Source organism: Sipha flava, unplaced genomic scaffold (assembly GCF_003268045.1).
Source record: "Sipha flava isolate LNK unplaced genomic scaffold, YSA_version1 229_pilon_pilon, whole genome shotgun sequence".
Taxonomy (NCBI): Eukaryota; Metazoa; Arthropoda; class Insecta; order Hemiptera; family Aphididae; genus Sipha; species Sipha flava.
Window position 1 is genome coordinate 468,589 of NW_020272866.1, and position 19,958 is coordinate 488,546.

Sequence of the window (19,958 nt, forward strand, 5' to 3'; positions counted from 1 at the left end):
TCTTGTATTATATGTGGCTTATTAGTGAACACTTAATATTTCAGAAAGCCTTTTTATAAATCATGTCAATTATGTTCTTATATAATATATATTTATTGTTATGTACTGTACAGATTTTAAATTTCTTTTAATAAAAAAAAAAAAAGAAACTAATGAGTTGCATCTTTACTAAAAATAAGTTAGTATATTGTATATTTAGTTAATTCAGTATTTTGTAATAACTAATAAATAGTAATCTGATAAATCATACTCTGATAAAACCTTACTGATATTTAATTTCCCCTCTTAATTTGGTAGGTGGGTGACCAATTGATCGACATTTGATGGTTAATTTTCAAACGTAACAATAAACATACATAAATACATTTTATTATATACTATTTTTATTACATCATTTTTATTATGCGGCAGCAGCGATTAATTTATTTTTCATAGGTGGATTTTAAATAACTTTGTTTTTCTCCTTTATAATTCCAAATAGTTTGCGCCTCTTGATACCTATATAAATATACAGTGGCTTATCTACGATTGTGCAAAACGGGGCGATGCTCCAGAACACAAAGATCCTTGGAATCCTTGGACAACTTTGAAACTATACTTCCTCCAAATAATTTAAAATGTTGATATATTTAATTCCTAAATTATAGGTGGTAGTTTGGTCATTTTATAATTTATTTATTAACGACCAACAGGGACAATAGTGTACATAATGTTATAATGAACAAGACGAAAAATAATAACAGTAAATATAGAATATTTAAGACATTAATTATAGAATATTAAGAACGGTAATCATTAAATATTAAAATTAAATAATACGTGGCAATTATTTATTCAAAATCAATTCTAATAACAATAGAGTATTTAAGTAGAATAATTATTCACGCAATATGCAATATATTTTTATTTTATTAAATTGGATTTCCTTTTTACTTTGCATAATTATTAATTATTTGTTAATTATTTTCGTTTATCGATTCATAGTAAGTATTCACATTTGAAAGAACAATATGACGTCTATATTTTGAATTTTCAATTAAAGATAATATTAAAGAGAAACTCAATTATTTTTACTGTACCGGAGCCCTTTCATACCTAACTACGCCACTGAAGGCATAAGTATATATAACTTCAATGATATAAAAACAATGTAATATGACAAACAAGAAAATATATTTAAAATCAATCATTTATTCAGAACAAAAAGGAAAACTTAAAAAAAAACGTAAACCAATGGAGTACTTTTAAAAAGGTAATATAATCAAAAACGTTAATCAATATTCCTAAAAAATAAATCTTGGTACAATATAATTCACTAGAATTGTAAGAGAATGACATTAAACTAGTATGTATAACGATTTATTAGTGTATATATTATGTTTGATAAAAACCCTATTTAATTTTCTTCTTAAAAAAATAATGATACATAAAATACAATTACAACATTCAATCATTCAATTATCGAGACTTAAATGTTACTAGAAGATTCACTTCCATTTTATTACTTTATTATAGTTATAAGCAACAATATATTTATTCACTTAGACCAGATTACAAGAGCCATGACCGTCCTTTATATCGATAATTGCTGCTATTATACTAATACTACTGTACTCAACTGTCAAGTGAGCTGGACTGACTCTTAATATTTAAAATGGTTCCTACAATTCTACATATGTACATTTATTGTTGCTATTTATCAGTCATTAGAACTATGACAAATTGATAAATTATTATATTATGAATTAATAGAATAGCAAAATATTGCTAGTTATAACTAAATCATATTAAATTATGATTTTTCCATGGGCTAGTAAATTAATTCTTATTATCTAGGTTTAAAGTATAACAAATAAATCAATCCGATTTAAATGCAACAAGCAACAATACCATATATAAAACATATATAAACAACAAGTGTATATTTTAAAATATTGAATCAGAATAGGTATTATAGTTTTAATAATTACTGTACAATAAGATAGTATAACAATAACAATTAAATTAATTAAATTAGTTTGCTATTCTGCTATGTGATTATTAATACATTTGTTGACTAATGGTTTAAACTGATATTCAAATAAACATTACTAAACTATAATTTTAATTGTGCTTAAAATCGATTTTTATTGACTGTTAGATATTATAAAATATGAGATAAAACACGGCGACAATATTTTAAGAAATAGTATTCATTATAGCGTAATATAGTGTAACCAACTCGCATTTATCAAGACGTTTTACGTTTGTGACATTTAATATCTTTTAATGCTGGACTTTTTTTTTATGCGGCTTATCCTGTAACACAACGAGCGTAGGTTGTATCATTGACTCAGTGTAGTCCAATTTAAGGTGATTATTCAATTTGTACTCGTTTTTTTATGCACCATTTATACTTGCCAAATAGTCGCGAACACTAGTCATCCGTATGTAGACTCATTATTAAAAAAAAAAAAATTCTGGTTCCTTAAATATTTATTATAATAATAAAATTAAAAAATATGACTGTAGGAAAAACGGCAAAAATATCATCACCCTCTATGAAGAGACGGAAATCTGCTTTAGGCGAAGATGATGATCTGGAACGAGAAACAAAAATATTGGCTTCGTTTTATCCTAGTCCACCACCAGTGGACTTTGTTGAAAGTACAGTAAGTTAACTCTACTTAATCTCATATAAACCATGATTTTTATGTACAAAATAATTGATTTTATAACAATTTTTGACTGCAACTAAATTATAACTGTTCGTGTCAGCGTAGTTTTTTTTTTCTTTTTTAATAGTGAATATGTTATTTTATTTTCCAGCAAAAAGTGTAAATGAATATTTTTACATACTTCTTTTTATTGTTGAATAAATAAATCATCATCTGGTTTATATGATATTTTGTAGAAGTATGAAATTTTTACCATAGTTAAAATACTATAACTTTTGATTCCTCCGTGATATTTCTGATTAGTAGTTATAGAACTTGTGGCAATAAGGTCCTTAACGCGCGAACAATTACTAACATAATATTACTTACAATAAATTATATAATAACATTAGTTAAAAAATGTATATATTATATATCAACAGTATAAACTTAAAATAATAAAATAAAAAATTATTATTTTACAATATTTGTAATAATTAAATCTTCATAATTATGTAACTTCTTAAAATAATTATTTCAAAAGTCAGAGCACTTGAATTAGAAAAATGCTAACATGAAGGTATTATACGTACTTACCTACCTAATTATTATAAATGTTATTTATTTATTGTTTTCAAACTCATAACATTTTTTCAATAATAATTAATTTAATTTATGAGAATAAAAACATCCTATTTTTATAACTACATTATAATCTAACCTTACTAACCTAATCAATTAATAATAATATAAATAATAAAAAAAAACATTTAAAAAAAATTTAAAATTAACTAACTAAATATATTGATCACGTATTAATTCCTGCTGAAAATAAATAAATAGTACTCAGTATTTATAAAACACACTTAAATCAATTTTAATCAATTGTATAATAAGGTATACAAACAAATAATAAAAATATCTTTGAGTTTAAATAAATAAACTTAAAAATTGTAAAACTATGTATTATGAAAGTATATTATTCTGTAAGATTAGATACTTCTGTTTCATAATAAGCACCACATTTGATTATTATATATTATTAGTTCGTATTAATTTACTACCTAATTATGTAATTTATTTATATATTATAAACCCTATAAGACTCAAGTAAAGTAAAAAACTTTACTATAAAAAATAGTTAAATGGAACATAACATAAAACATTATTACATAAATTATATGTAGTAATATTAATGATGGATTAAAAAGATATATTATATAAAAAAGATACAGATTTCGATAACGTAATAAAGACACTTAGCTTACAAAATGTGAATCTCATGTAACAAATAAATCCATATTTTTCGTTTCATTACATTCTCTGGTAATGCTATCTAAGAGGTTATTAAAACAATAGAAATTATAATGAAATGGAATAGAGAACCTAGGATAGTTGCATAGATTATAAGGAGGAACATTATAATTTAGATAACACATTAAGTTAGGACAGGATATAATGACTTTTATAAATTCGGACATAAATTGAATATCCAAAGATTTGCGCCTAAAAACAAGTGATTCTAAATTAATATGAGGTATTGTTGACAGAAAAAGCTATTATCTCCATTACTTTCCACTGAATCTACCATGGTTCTCCATAGGCTTAGTTTATCATTGTGAAAATCAAAAACTCTTAAACTTGTTATGATTTGTATGAATTTTCATAAATGTTTGTCTTTTTAATTCTTATTCTACTTCTTCTTCTTCTTCCTTGGTTTCGGCCATTCAAGATCATACCTCTAAATAAACATACTGCCATCTATCTCTATCCTTTGCTATTTCCTGTCAATGACTCTCCTTCTCTGTTTCAAGACTGTTTTAGTGTCTCTCTTAACGCAATCCTCCTATCTTAAACGCGGTCTTTCAAGAGGTCTCTTCCCTACTGGGTTTTCCTCTATTACTTTTCTTATTAATGAATCATGCTTTTTCCAAGCATGTCCTGTCCAAACCAACCTTCTTTTTTCTGTTTGTCTTTATAATATGTAACTTTAATTATTTTTGAATTAACCACTTATTTAAATTGCTTGCAATTTTGGTATCACTTGGCTTCACACTTATATATTTTTAAATAAGAGTAATAATATATGTATAAATTACTAAGTCAAAATAATTGTATTACTTAGTACTTGGTAGTCCTGAAAACCAACACATGGCAAATTGGCAAGTCACTGAATAAAAGTAAGGGCTGTTAACTGACTATACTTAAAGTCCAAAAATAGTCATATGATAAATAATTGGTTTTTATAACTTTTGCTAATAAGAATAAACAAATGAAATTAAAGACAATCTTATATCCAATCTGTTATGACAGTAAAAATAACAAGTCATGTAACATGTTACTTTACACCTTATACTGTAAGGTTTGAAGACAATTATATTATTTTTGCGTATAACAGATACATTTTTTTTAAAACTATCTTTAAACATATGGTTGTATACGTAAAAATGTATTTAAAGGAATCAGTATTCATCAATAATTAAAAATGTTGTGTATTTTAATTAGACAGAAATTCTATTAAATATTTTTAATTACTGGTAAGTTTTGGCTTAAATTCCATTTTGTATCCGTGTTAATAATTTAAGTAACTTAAGAGTAAATTGTAAAGTTTATTTTTATTTTCATTTATTTATTTATTATTTTTAACTTTTTATTTATACATTTTTAATTTAATTAATACTATTTTTATTAGTATTTTAAATTTGGACTCCACAAAAAGTAGAACAATTTAAATAACTATACAATTATTAAAATATAAATTAAATAATTCATAATATAACAATAAAACTTAAAAGTTGTATCTAGGTATTAATATTCTTAAATTATTCTATTGAGTATATAATAATATAATGATACTGTAATATTATGTATAGAATACTTATAATTAATTAAATTGATTAACCTACTCATACATTGTATAATCAAGTTGCAATAATTTGAATTACATTTCAGATCCTATTAAAAGTATTTTAATTTAAAATCTGAAGAAATAGCTCATAATTGTATTATCAAAAAAACTATTTTCAAACTCAAGCTATTGCGGGTTCGACTATTTTATTTTAGTTTTAAGAATATTATATATTTTCATATTTTATGTATATTATAACTTTTTACACCGATCACTGAATATAATTAATAATATAATAATAAATATAATAATGGCAATATATGTATATAAATATAACAAAAATATGATGAACAAATGCATTACAAATGATGTTATACTGACACCGTTCCAGTGTTAAACGAAACATAAGGGCTTTAACTTCTACGACGCAATAACGAAACAACACTAAATGAGGCGACGTTATACGAGGATTTACTGTACTCGTTTATGTTATGAGCACTAAGAAATGCAATAACGTTACATTTTAGTTTTAAATGAAAAAAATGTTCAATAACGTAAAATAAAAATATATACTTAAAAGCATCCTTAACAGAGTTACATGAGCTCGTTAGTTATCTATAAGAATAAATAGTAATTTGTATTTAGTATTAATTGACAGTAAGTTATTATATTGAATTCGTATGGTTTTCGTTTAAAATTATTTTCGTAAAAAATATGTTTACTGGAAGATTGAACGGAAAAAGGCCCAGGAGGCGACCGAGACAAAGATGGACGGACAGGGTGAAAACAGATCTCACGGAAATCTTAGAAGAAACAAGAATTGAAAACAACAATGACAGAGATAGGTTGAGAGGAGTGGTTGAGGCAGCGAAGGTCCTAAATGCACTGTAAAAACTGGAAAGAAGAAGAAGAAGAAAAAATAATAATAATTGAAAACCTTACTTAGTATTTAAAATAGAAAGTATTTAAAATTTTTTAAGAGTAAATTTTAAAAACAAAACAATTATGTTAAATTTGTTTTATACGTAGGTATACAATATGTGTAACATATAAAACGTTTTATATTTGTATATTACCAATCAAGGGTGGTCTGGCCACGGAGGCAAAGGGTAAATCGTCTCCCGGACCGGACCAACGATAGTATCATATTGATAAAAATGAATCTAATATTTAATTTAAATTTTTGTATTTTTTGTAGAATACAAAAAGTATAAAAAAGATAAATTAAGCACTATTACTAAAAATATTGGTTGGTACCGAATTGGTTCCCGTCTGAAAAAGGTATATTATTAGATATAACCGAATTGGGGTCTGTTTAATTACGCACACTTTCCTTCTCAATATTACAGGCTTTAAGTCTGTCAACTTAAAAGTAGGCTTGGTTAAAAATGTGCATTAATGTGTGTTAAAAAAAAATTATAAAATATCTACAATTTTAAATTGTTGATTTGGAAGTCAACTTGTCATCGCTTTAAATAAAAATAATAAAATATAATAAATACAATTTAAAACAATTGTTTTGTAAATTTGAAGCTAACTTTCTTAAAATATTTAATTCTTGTAATCATTTATTAATGTAGTCAGTCATACAATTTTCCAAATGTTAGTTACTTCTTTCCTGTTTGCCAGTAAGTTTCCTTTGATTATTACTTCGAAATTTAATATAATTTAGTATCTGAATGCTGTTTAAAGTTTCAATTTTTATCTTAATATCGATAATTTGCTATTCTCTAGTAATCTATAGTGTATTATATTTCTATACTTTATCTTATCGATATAATAATTGTGTCTATATGTCATGTATATAGCTTTTAAAATTTTGTTTTTTCTCTCTATGCACTGGCCCACTGGATTTTAATTTTTAATAGTGTAGGTAAATTGTGTTACAAATTAAAATTGTCACTATTTTACCTGTACACAAACGAGAACCAATTCAGCTATACCTAATAAAATACCTTTTTTCCATCCGGAACCAATTCGGCTACTTCCAAAATATTTACTAGTTGAAGTGTGATAATAATAGGTCGAGTTGATTAACCCCACGGATCCCTTTATACCCGGACTGCCTCTGTTACCAACCCTGATTTTCTTACCATTATTACTATATTCATAAAGTACACATTTTTTTATAAAGAGCACATACTTACTCCACTAAAGGGGACTTAATTTGTTTTAAGTACGGATTCTAATAGTATAAACTTTAAAATCGTTCTGTAAAATTAAAAAAACATTTGACATTTGTGCGTTATATCATCGAAGTACTCATTAAATTAATGTTATAATATGTTTTACCATAAAAAGTAATTTTTTTTTTATATTTTCCCCATTTATATAAACAAATTAACACAAATCGATTTATATTAAATTTATTGTTGTGCATAGATGTTATTTCTTCATTTTTATATTATTTAATGTTATTTTTTACTTTTAAACGGATTAAAAATGCATAACAATTTACATATAGATAAATAGATTATAGGTTCAATACAAAAAAAAACACTTTTGTAGGAACATAATAATCTAGTCAACGTAATAAAATATCGATAAAGAGTACATAGTTCATAATTATTCGCTATCCACCTCCTTACTTACTTGTTATTAGAATTTATAATACCATTTAGCAGTCAGCGTCTCTTAAAATACAAAATTAACTTCTAACTTTTTCATATAATTTCCCCTCTGTCCAGTAACTTTATAGTCACACGACCCATTGAACTTTGATAACTTACATTAATAAATAATAAGTTCAGCGATTAATGATAATGAATAAAATATATAGCTAGTGTTATTCAATGTCCTCAGTAATATTATGATGCGTGTTTGATGGTTCAGTAATATCGTTTTATTATGGCACAGATGTATGGACGTTACACGAAAGAATTGGGTGACTATGTCAAAGCAACAAGAAACATACCCGAGCCCGCTATTCACGGCAATACAAACGAAGAGTTTAGCAAGTACGGCGGGAAAATAAGTTCAACTTTAGAAGTAGTATGGCGTCATTCATTCGCTAAGCTCAGCGAAGATTGGGTATTCCTCACTCTACTAGGTCTCGTTATGGCCGTGCTTAGTTTCTTCATGGACTATGGTATAGACTTCACTAACGAAGGTCAGTTTATAGAACGATATTAATACAGGTATTTTGTCATACAATCAACTGACCATTATGATATAAGTTCGATTGACTTAAATCGATTCCATGTCTTGGTTATTAGTATGATTAATAACCTTCGTTTTTTTTTCTTTCTCGTAATAAATAAAGATAACGAGAGTTAAAATTTCAATATTTTATTGCTATGCTATTATTGAGTTTAGCTTTACATTTTTTTCTATTGTGCCGTTATAAAAATACGGACTCTCATTCATTTAGCCCAGTTTTTGACAGTTTTATGCAAAAATTGAATACATAAAAAGATACATTATTAAGATACAGCTATAAGAGACTGTACAAGTGTGTTAATACTAAACAACATTTCATTATTCATTAGGTAATTAGAGTTGATTGAAAATTGTAAAAAAAAAAATTAATATTATATAACATTGAAATGTTTTTTTAACTTTCAAAAACTTTAATTAATTTATAATGATTCGTTATTCTATTAGCTGTTAATTTAGCAATAGCTACAATTATAACATATTTGTTTATAATTTTATACTTCGTATCCAGGAAGAATATGGTTATTCAAAGATATGGCGTTCAACCAGTATTTACAGTATATTTCTTGGGTACTGTTACCCGTCAGTTTGATAACATTTGCAGCTGGATTCGTACACTTAGTCGCGCCTCAATCAATTGGTTTGTTTTAATATGCAAGTTATTTGCAAGTAAAATCCCACAGTGGTAATTTTTTTGATTTATAGGTTCTGGTATACCAGAGATGAAAACCATATTAAGAGGTGTCGCGTTAAAAGAATTTCTAACATTAAGAACATTGATCGCGAAAGTAATCGGCGTCACGGCCACTTTAGGTTCTGGTCTACCTCTAGGCAAAGAGGTCAGTCGGTTGTAGATAAAAAAATAGTACTATAATACTGTAGAGCAGTGCTTCCCAAACTTTTTCGACTCACGACGCCCTTTTTGATATTAGGATTTTTCAGGGCACCCTTCCCCAAGTCATAACATGAATAATCATAAGAAAAATTTTAGACCAGATAGTATTTCATGACGGCGCGACGCCCCTATACAGACATTGCGGCACACCAGGGCGCCGCGGCGCACACTTTGGGAACCGCCGCTATAGAGTATTTATAAAAGTTTAATAAGGATCTAAAAAGTTTGGAAACCCTGCGTTTATAATGGGGACTTTAACACTTCGAACAAAAACGTGCAACAGTTATAAAAATGACAAAAAACCACTAACACTTTTTTGGCTGTTAGTAAAAATTATTATAGAGTGACAGCACAATTAAATCAGTAATTGATCGAATTGAATATACTTCGTTGTTGCATAAATATATTATAAATATGTTAAGCAACATGTAATTCTTACTACGAAGGAGTTTTCAAACATTGTAGACATACATATTAGTAAGCGCAAATTATTATGATGCGTATACATAAGTACAGTGTAAATTTGAATGTTTTATAAGAAATAAGAATAATATTTGTACGCTTTTAAAAATCGCATTTGATTCTTTTAAACCCACAGGGTCCGTTCGTGCATATTGCCAGCATAACGGCCACACTGTTGACTAAAGTAATTACTTCGTTCAAAGGAATATATGAGAATGAATCGAGGAACACAGAGATGTTGGCTGCGGCGTGTGCGGTAGGAGTGGCGAGTTGTTTTGGGGCGCCCATTGGTGGCGTGCTTTTCAGCATTGAAGTAACCACCGTATATTTTGCAGTGAGAAATTACTGGAGAGGTTTTTTTTCAGCCGTCTGTAGCGCGACAGTATTCAGATTACTAGCTGTCTGGTTCAATAAAGCTGGTTCGTATATTATATGACTATTGGTAGCTATATAGGTCCTACTTACTACCTATTCGGCGAAAAACTTAACCTTCTACTAATCACATGTACATATACGATGTATGATTAAAACTAATTACTAATAAATATGTTTAGATACGGTAAAGGCTTTTTTCCCGACTCATTTCACGATGGAATATCCGTTCGATCCTCAAGAATTGACGGTTTTTGCTTTACTTGGGTAAGTTAAACTGCATTCTGCAGCCATGGGCTCTCATATGGATATAATGAAAGAGTAATGAACGAAATTTCTTTCTTTAATATTAAAGTTGTTCACTAAGTCGACGCATAGATATAGCAAGAACCACGAGGAACCAGTTTTCCTGTGTTATTAGTTTTGTAATTTGTTTTTTATTAAAAAAATTTTATTTTAAACATTTATAATTATTTGAAATTCTAATCTAAATGTAGGACTTGTAAACAAAAATTTTTCATTTACAAACATATATCGCCTTAGTTCGTCCCTCCTCTGAATATAACATTACAGGCGTCCTTGTTTACAGTATTATTTATATATATATATAATTGAGTTACATATTATCACTATTACATTATGTCCTTGTAGGGTAGTCTGTGGCATAATTGGAGCTGGCTACGTTTGGGCGCACAGGCAGTATGTATTGTTTATGAGACAGAGTAAAAGAATGAATTCTTTCCTACAAAAGAAGTAAGTGAGTATCAGCACTCGACTATACTTCAGATCTTCATGAGACTTTTCAATTTATTTGGTTTTTAAAATCGAATGCTTATTTTATAGCCGATTTTTGTATCCAAGTCTCATCACGTTTCTCTCGTTGACAATCACATTTCCTTTAGGAACCGGTAAATATATTGCTGGTGAACTAAACGTACATGACCAAGTGAGAAAGAACAAATTATGATTGTACTCTACAATATTGGGTGCATTTTCTTGTAAATACTAATTGTTTTTTTATTTTTATTTTAAGTTAACAGGGCTGTTTAGCAATTTTACATGGACGAAGAAAGAGTTTACCATTGAAGAGGCAGAAATGATGAACCATTGGCGGACGGAAAATACTAACGTCTTCATATGTTTATCGGCTTACATCGTTTATAACGTATTACTATAAGAAAAAATACTACAGTAGAGCCTCGATAGTCCAGACAAATTCAGACCGAACATCGTTCGGATTACCGAAGTTTTATCAAGATCAAATGACTAAGATTTTTATTTTTTATTCCACCACCTTTATATTTATTACACTTTAAATGACAAAAATAATAAATAACTTTAACATATTGAATTACAAAAATGAAGAAATTATTTTTACCAATAACAATATTTTATAGATAAATTGAGTTTCGGAATTCCGAACAAATTACAAAATGTTATGAACAAATGGACTTATGCTGTCCGGATTACTGCGTTCACTGGATTATTAAGTGTTCGAATTATCGAGGCTCTACTGTATTTAACACCATTGTTTTAATTCATAAGGACCTTTGTGGAGTAACTTAGTTTTTTTATTTTTTAAATGTCTTCTATATTAGATAAAAGGCGTTAATTTAATATTTAATTTTAAAATAACAGTAAAAGATCATAATTTATGCGTCTATAGACGATTTATTACTTTGTATACAATTCAAGCATTGTTTAAAGTATCAATAATAATAATTTCATCTAGTTACTTAAAATTTATTTTCAGTTTGTGTTTTCCATAATTGCATCAACCATTCCAATACCATCCGGTAGTTTCATACCAGTTTTTAAAACAGGAGCTGCATTTGGTCGAATTATCGGAGAACTCATGCATTTATGGTTCCCGTATGGTGTTAGACATGGAAAATTCATCACACCTATTATACCAGGTGAATATAATTAAACGCATAAGAAATGTATTGTATTATTAGATGATTTCCGATTTGATAACGACTAAAGAAATAAAAAATTCAGGAGGTTATGCTGTAGTTGGAGCAGCAGCATTTGCCGGAGCTGTCACCCATTCGATATCAGTATCTGTTATTGCTTTCGAAATGACAGGACAAATCACTCACATTGTGCCAGTTATGGTATATTTTATTATCATTAAAAATTCAATTGATTTCACGCATAATAAATAATCTCAATCAAAAATATTTAATATTGTTATTTAATAGATCGCCGTGTTGATATCGAATGCAGTAGCAGTATTACTACAACCTTCACTGTACGACAGTATTATATTAATTAAGAATCTCCCTTATTTACCGGATCTTCTCCCGTCTAGCTCGGGTATAATTTTATTTATTTAACATCATAAAGTAAAACAATTGAAACCTTATTATAAATTTAGTGTATGTTCTTAGGTATTTACAATGTGTATGTAGAAGATTTTATGATCAGAGATGTTAAATACATATGGTACAATATGAGTTACAGAGACCTAAAAAAAGTTTTGAGAGAAAATAAAGTACTAAGAATGTTTCCCTTGGTCGATAAACCTGGTCAGCTAAAATGTCTCATACAAATGAGCATGGGATGATAACATATGTAGTTTTTTTATTTCAGACTCGATGGTTTTGTTGGGATCAGTGCCTCGGATTGAATTGATAAAACTGATCGATAGACAAGTAGGCAAAGAGAGACGGATGCAGATAGTTGCTAAATGGCAGAAGGAAGCACAAGAGAAATTAGACGAGGTCGAAAGAAAACGAAGAGAAAACAGAGAAAGAAGGCCATCTAGATTTGAAGTCACACCAGCACCAGATTCTCTACAAGTACAAAGAAAGCAATCGATTAGTACTCAGTCACTGTCCACGAATCCATTAATAAAGGTAACCACATTATAATATTTATTAGACATACCTATCGCGATAATAACAAAATTTCAAAACGTGTCTATCAGCAACTAAAGTGTAACGGTTACCATAGGCGCAACTATGAGGGGATGTTAGCCCCCCGGATCAAGATTTAGCCCCCCCCCCATAAATATTCCATGTTATACATGGCATACTGCCTACAGCATACTTAACTCACAATAGTGTCACATACAAAAAAAAAAACACATTGCAGTAAATCCAACTTGTCTCAAAATGTAAAATATATTAACATGGTATATAAGAGGATGGGTAATCTGCAGGTTATTTTAAGTTTTGGTAGGAGGACTGTAGCCGCCCAGATTTTTTACCCTAGTTGAGCCTATGACGATTAGATTAATCATTGATCGTGTCTGATCTATATCATCTTCATCTACAAATATATGTAATTGCATGACATTAAATATACATAAAAGTACCGTTACGCGCTATACATTTTGTTTACATTTTTTTTCGACTGTTACGACTGTTAACGTCTATTATGTTGTTTTCAGAATGAATGTAACTCTTCGAAAAGTCATCCGAAGAAGTCAATATTAAAAAAGACCAACTCGTTCACATTGCATAACCTGACTCCGATGATGACCCCCTCGGTCACACCATATTCAACAATAACCGGAGCCGAGAGTCGGTAAGAAGAAATAAAAAAATAGTAGAACTGCAGATCATATCAATTATTTGATGTGATCTGTGATTGGTCAATTCGACACTAAGGCTTTAATTTGCTGTACTCGGTTGGTAATGCATTATTGATTGATTAAAATTACAAATTTTTTAGCATAAGAATAGCGTTTGAAGCTATCTTTCATAAGTCCGCTACACTGCGGGATGCCAACCCGGATCAGCAGAGCTTGACAGATATCACGGACAAAGATAAAAGTTTATCGGAAATCATACAAGTGTCCAAAAAAGTCCAACTGGTATTTATTGAAACGACTGCTACTTCTGTAGAATTCCATAACGTTTTCATTACTTACTTTGCTATTATTTCCTCTTCAGCCCAAAGAGCGAGTCATAGACATGTCGCCAGAAGAACAAAGTGAATGGGAACGAAAGGAAATGGACAAAATATTAGACTTCGGTTCATGTCACATTGACCCAGCGCCATTTCAACTAGTCGAGAGAACTTCTTTACTCAAGGTGCACTCGGTGTTCTCGTTAGTTGGCGTCAATCACGCGTATGTGACCGCCATCGGCCGTTTAGTTGGCGTCGTTGGCTTAAAAGAAGTAAGTTTTGGCAGCGCTTTAAACCCCGTAGACACATTATAATTCGTTAGGTACCATAATAACAATAATTTCGTTATAGCTAAGAAAAGCCATAGAGGAAACCAACTCGGGAACAAAACTGGGACACCATAAAACTACAGGCTTCCGTAGCGCTGCAATGGAATCACTGTTAAGCAAGAGACAAATGCATGATGACGAACTAGAAGTATAATATTATCCCTATTATTCTATAAGATAACTATTTATGTTTAATATTATTATTTTATGTTCTCGCCCTTGTTATATATATGATACTATTTAAAATTGTCATATATTTTAAATTAGTATAACCAGGTACCATTTATTAATATATATATCATGTACTGTAAGATACGTAAACTGTGAACTATATATTCAATTTTATATTCCTATGTTAGGTACAATGTATAGTATCAAAAATAAGTAATATATAATTTATTTTTATTATTTTAATTAATTTCCTTATTTTATTATAGAAACGTTTTATTTACTGACAAAAGTACTATTTTTAATATTTATTTTATAAAATCGGCACCTATTATAGATATTCTTACACATACATGACATATCTGTTCTATCCAAACAATTGTATGAAAAAATATGTAAAGGACCAGGAAGTGTAAGAGACAAGAGCTTATGAAAAACTCTCGAAATAAAAAATAACCACAAATTACAATTTTGTAGAGGCTTAGCATTGACACGAATAGAACAATTAACCATGGAAACTTAACGTTCCTCAGTATTTACTTCAACAGGTAGCATAACTTTCTACAAATTTCCCTATACAATGTGAAGTATTGGGCTACTGTTTCTGTATTATGTATATGTTCACCCAATACTATACAAGCATATATTACACTTATCTTTATAAAGATACACAATATTGTACTAATAAAAAATTTAAAATGTTATGAAGCATTTTTATATTTTTATTTTATCATATTTTAGATACTAAGTAAAGAGAAGAATTATTATTTTTACATTATTTCTTTTTTTTTTTTATTTATGATATCAACTCTTCAGAAGCATGTATTTCTATATGTTATAAATAAAAATACATGTTTATTTGACATGTCTATGTTTATAAAATCAATGGGGATAGCAATAAAATTAACAGTTTAAAATTGGTCTAAAAGTACCATCTTCAGTTCCAAGCACCATCTTTTTAGCCCCATTTGCTTTACCAGTCTACAAAATATTATTTGTTGTAAAATATACTTCCAATTATTTTTTTCATTATGTATTTAAATTTAAAAATGTACCTATAAATTATTAATATCAAAATTTATAAATTTAACAATTTAATAATAAAAATTATAAAATTTAATAATTAATCACGCATAGTGTGTTCACCAATTTAGGGAACACTTAATTTCTCGGCCGGATTATATTGGAATACATTGATTTTTTTTTTACAAGCTGGTGGTATATAAATATGCATATATATGTAGATACATTTCAATATTTTTATTTGGTTTACGCATGTGCAGTTTTTTTTTTTTTTTAGTTAATTTTGCTGAATCAACTATGATTCTAAATTCAAAATTAACTGAATAAGAGCTTCTTCAATTTTGATAAATAATACATTTTTTTCTTCATTATTCTTAAAAATGCATAAAACCATTTTAAAATTATTTATTATTGGTTGCTTTTTGAATATTTTTATGTATTTTTTTTTTTTTTTTTTTTTAATAGTATTATAAACAAGACTTACATAGTATGGGTATAAAATTATATACAATTATATGCAATCGATTAGGTACTACAGTTATTTTATAAAATATAAAGTTATCAAGGTTTAAAATAATAAGATAATATTAATTGGCATAGTTATTCAGATAATTTAATACTAGATATTCTATATTTACTAAAAAAATATTTTTGTAAAATTATAATATTTATAAATTTATAATATTTAACTATTAATTGGGATCCCACCGGTCTCGGGGGGGGGGGGGGGGGGTACTCAACCGTCTTCAGACTATTGAGTAAAAATAGCCATATTATATATATTAACATTGACTAAATAATTCTTAATAATAATTGTACTCTATTATTATTAGAAATATTCCATAATCTATGATACTATTAAATTTATTGAATAAGAGAAGAAATTGAATAGTAAATAACATTTTGAGATGACTCTTTTATTGAGATTCAATAGGTATTTTGATTAACCTGTCCATGGGTGTAGCGAGGGTGGGGCAGAGGGGGGCACTTGCCCACCCCTGTGCCTCAAACTGAATTATATTTATTTATACCAAACTTGTAAGCTTTACATTAAAATCAAAAATAAAATAAGATATAATTCTAAAAATAGTTTAGTGGGACCGAGTGATATCTACACGTGTAATCGTTTTGACATTTTATGTGTTATCCAATGGTCTATTATGTCTTATTATATTAGTCTGATTATTTTAATTGCGAGTTTAACACTAGTCATTTTATATTTTTGCCCCTCCCTGATTCAAATTTTAGCTACGCCCATGAACCTGTCCATTGTATTGTTTTATTTGTTTAGATTTTAATAAAATTTATATACTTATATATATTATATCTTATATATATATATTTATATCAAGTTTAATTTATTATTAAAAATAATTAATATTTAAGGTTGATACCCAAAAGCATAAATCGTAAATAATGTGTTATATTTTATAATAAAAATATAATAAGGTATTAATTATTTAATCTTCATTTTTACAATAAAATTATTCTAAATCAGACTCGCTATTTTCTATAGATATTTGTGAATCTTCTGTTTCTTCTGTTTCTTCTTAATTTATAATTAATAATTTTTTTACTTCTGTAGTTACTTCAGTAGTAGGTGATTTTAGAATTTTTCTCTTGGAAGAAATCACTGGATCTGAACTTATTAATAATGCATGCATTAAATTGGTATTTGTACTTATTTTTGACATTTTCCGAGTATTATTTTCTCTAAAATTTGAATAATCTTTATTACGGGATTCTTGTGCTTCTTCCGATAGCTGTCATATTAGAAGTGCATATTGTATGACTATGGACCCATACATCAAAATTTTGTGCATACTAGGAGGCATGCGATACCAATTGTATAATTTAATCCAGGGCTTAAAACCGGTAACTGGTTTGTAACGAAAACCGGTAAAAAACCGTAAATTTGAGAACCGAAAACCGATAACCACTTTTAGTTTTTGAGTGCTGGAAGCGGTTATTGGCTATCGGTAATCAAGGTAAATATCTAAATACTAACATAATTACCTCGTATTTTCAATACCGGTTTTATAACCTAACCTATTCCCGACCAAAATAATTAACTGTTTTTTCGTGGTATTAATACTTGAATTATGTCATGATTACATTATACGATTATTGTTAATAATAATAATAGTATAGTATATTATATAATATAGTATAGAATAGTATAGACAGATTCTATTTTAACAGTAGAAAAAGTTAAAGCTAACATTTTTCAAGCCCCAGGAAATGTAGGAAAATCTATACAAACCAAACTTGATAGGGTTTATGATAAAAATCATGGACTGAAAAATTTGAATACAATTTCAAACATTTTGGCAGGAAAAAATCGTGTTATTATTCAAGACTTGGAAGAAGAACTAACTACGTCAGACCTACCATATTTGAAATATGCTCCTGTCTCATCTACCGATGTAGAATTTTTCAAAATTCAAAATGTTGTTATCGGATAACAGAAGAAGATTTACTTTTGATAATTTAAAGAAAACATTGATTATCCAGTACAATTCCCAATTACTAGGTATATTTTAAAATTATTTAATGCTTAGTTAGTATTTGGTTTCTAATATCTACCCATCTTTATAATTTTCAGATTAACAAAAAATTCACCAACAGTTCTTTTTAAAGTTATAATTTTAAGAATAATTATTTTATACCTATATATTTTAAATTTTTAATAAACAAAATAAGTTGTAAATAAAATTATTTTTAATGCATATTTTTAAATTTTTTGGAGCATGAACATCCACTTCCTAATTATTATAGTTGAATTTAATTTTCCAGCTATTTTTAAATATTTTTCCCCAATTAATGGCCGTCGATTATTGCTTATATATATATATGATATTCACAAAATATAAGCAATACTCGACGGCCATTAATATATATATAGGTATAACTATACATTATAAATACCGTCATAAACGTCGTCGTCGTGGCGCGCTGATTCCTATTATGAAATAGTAAGGGTCTCGTTTTTGTACGTGAATATGAATGTAAAGGTAGGGACACACTATTATCACGTCACATGAGCTCACGTCTTATTTTGCTATCTCACGTAACGTCACGTCACACGATTAATATGTGAAATCTATTAATACGTACTGTTTTAATATGTTAGAAACACATTACCCCCCCCCCACTCACGTGATATTGTAATATTTCATTGCACCTCACGTGATATCATGTTTCTATTTTTCTATCGTTTCACATATTTTATGTTACGTGATATCACATTTCATTTCGATTTTGAACTTTGACTGGTTGAAAATTGAAGCTTGTTTTATACAAATTCAGTTTTTATTAGATATGGAAGAAAAATTAATAGAACAAGTGAGACTTCACGAAGTTTTATACAATTATAAATTAACCAGCTATAGGGACCAACATTCTGACCTTTTTTTCTTTTGTTCACTTATAACGATAAAAGCAGCAGCATTTTCTAAATCATATTCCCAATCAGAAGAACTAGTTGAACTAGCACACTCCATCTTGAATGAAAGTCATTGACACTGTGTAATCAAATGTGACCAAACCACGTGAGTGATTTGACTATAGTGTGACCATTTTCAAACATACCTACGTGATGTGACGTGACGTGAGTTAACGAAAGAACGACGTGACCTCACGTGACGTGATAATAGTGTGTCCCTACCTTAAGTGTCCACGTATACTGTGATCACGTGAATGAAACAAAATAAATCACGTATGGTTAATACACGAGAATTAACCAAAGCTTAATCACGTGAACACGTATCGGAATCATATTCACGAGAAAACGTGAATTAGTATATTCACGTGAACAGGCATTTATCGAAAACTTGATTGTAAAAGAAAATAGTCATTTATAGAACAAAAAGATTTTGTTAACTTTGTTAATAATGCCTACATGGTGGTCATATATTGCATTACAAATACCAATTTTAGGTACTGTTTATTTAGTTGTATTTTATTTGAAAATGTATTTATAATTTTACTGATTAACTTCGCGCTTATTTATATTTATTGAACTTACTGAACTCGTAGTGCCCGTTGCGTGTGTCTTTTCTGGTAGTTGGATAGGTAGTGACAATATCGATATCTTGATGATAATATGATATTAAACACTTTAGTGTACGACGCTTTTAGTTTGCGTGCAATCATTAAGTGATCCTATTCATTAAAAAATTTAAGTTTTCTCGCAAAATGGTGAAAAGAAA

The 19,958-nt window shown here is 28.2% G+C and overlaps 1 protein-coding gene across 5 annotated transcripts in view; it reads left to right on the forward strand.

The window, feature by feature from the left end:
• The window catches only part of LOC112683511 (chloride channel protein 2), a 56,925-nt gene extending 38,679 nt beyond the window's left edge, over nucleotides 1-18,246 (forward strand). Inside the window, exons 1-20 of one of the 5 annotated variants that reach the window (XM_025554568.1) lie at nucleotides 2,197-2,426; nucleotides 2,512-2,651; nucleotides 8,341-8,593; nucleotides 9,152-9,280; nucleotides 9,346-9,479; nucleotides 10,134-10,416; nucleotides 10,552-10,636; nucleotides 11,021-11,122; nucleotides 11,213-11,315; nucleotides 11,403-11,534; nucleotides 12,123-12,285; nucleotides 12,371-12,486; nucleotides 12,574-12,688; nucleotides 12,763-12,900; nucleotides 12,965-13,230; nucleotides 13,767-13,903; nucleotides 14,051-14,192; nucleotides 14,272-14,499; nucleotides 14,579-14,704; nucleotides 18,082-18,246. In XM_025554568.1, coding sequence (XP_025410353.1) covers nucleotides 2,541-2,651; nucleotides 8,341-8,593; nucleotides 9,152-9,280; nucleotides 9,346-9,479; nucleotides 10,134-10,416; nucleotides 10,552-10,636; nucleotides 11,021-11,122; nucleotides 11,213-11,315; nucleotides 11,403-11,534; nucleotides 12,123-12,285; nucleotides 12,371-12,486; nucleotides 12,574-12,688; nucleotides 12,763-12,900; nucleotides 12,965-13,230; nucleotides 13,767-13,903; nucleotides 14,051-14,192; nucleotides 14,272-14,499; nucleotides 14,579-14,704; nucleotides 18,082-18,123 — 2,805 coding nt within the window. In that variant the 5' untranslated portion in view covers nucleotides 2,197-2,426; nucleotides 2,512-2,540 and the 3' untranslated portion in view covers nucleotides 18,124-18,246. Of the gene's footprint in view, nucleotides 1-2,196; nucleotides 2,427-2,501; nucleotides 2,652-8,340; nucleotides 8,594-9,151; nucleotides 9,281-9,345; nucleotides 9,480-10,133; nucleotides 10,417-10,551; nucleotides 10,637-11,020; nucleotides 11,123-11,212; nucleotides 11,316-11,402; nucleotides 11,535-12,122; nucleotides 12,286-12,370; nucleotides 12,487-12,573; nucleotides 12,689-12,762; nucleotides 12,901-12,964; nucleotides 13,231-13,766; nucleotides 13,904-14,050; nucleotides 14,193-14,271; nucleotides 14,500-14,578; nucleotides 14,778-18,081 lie in introns of those variants that run through there. The other 4 variants (XM_025554567.1, XM_025554569.1, XM_025554570.1 and 1 more) reach the window with 4 other exon arrangements.
• Nucleotides 18,247-19,958: the final 1,712 nt, after the last annotated feature.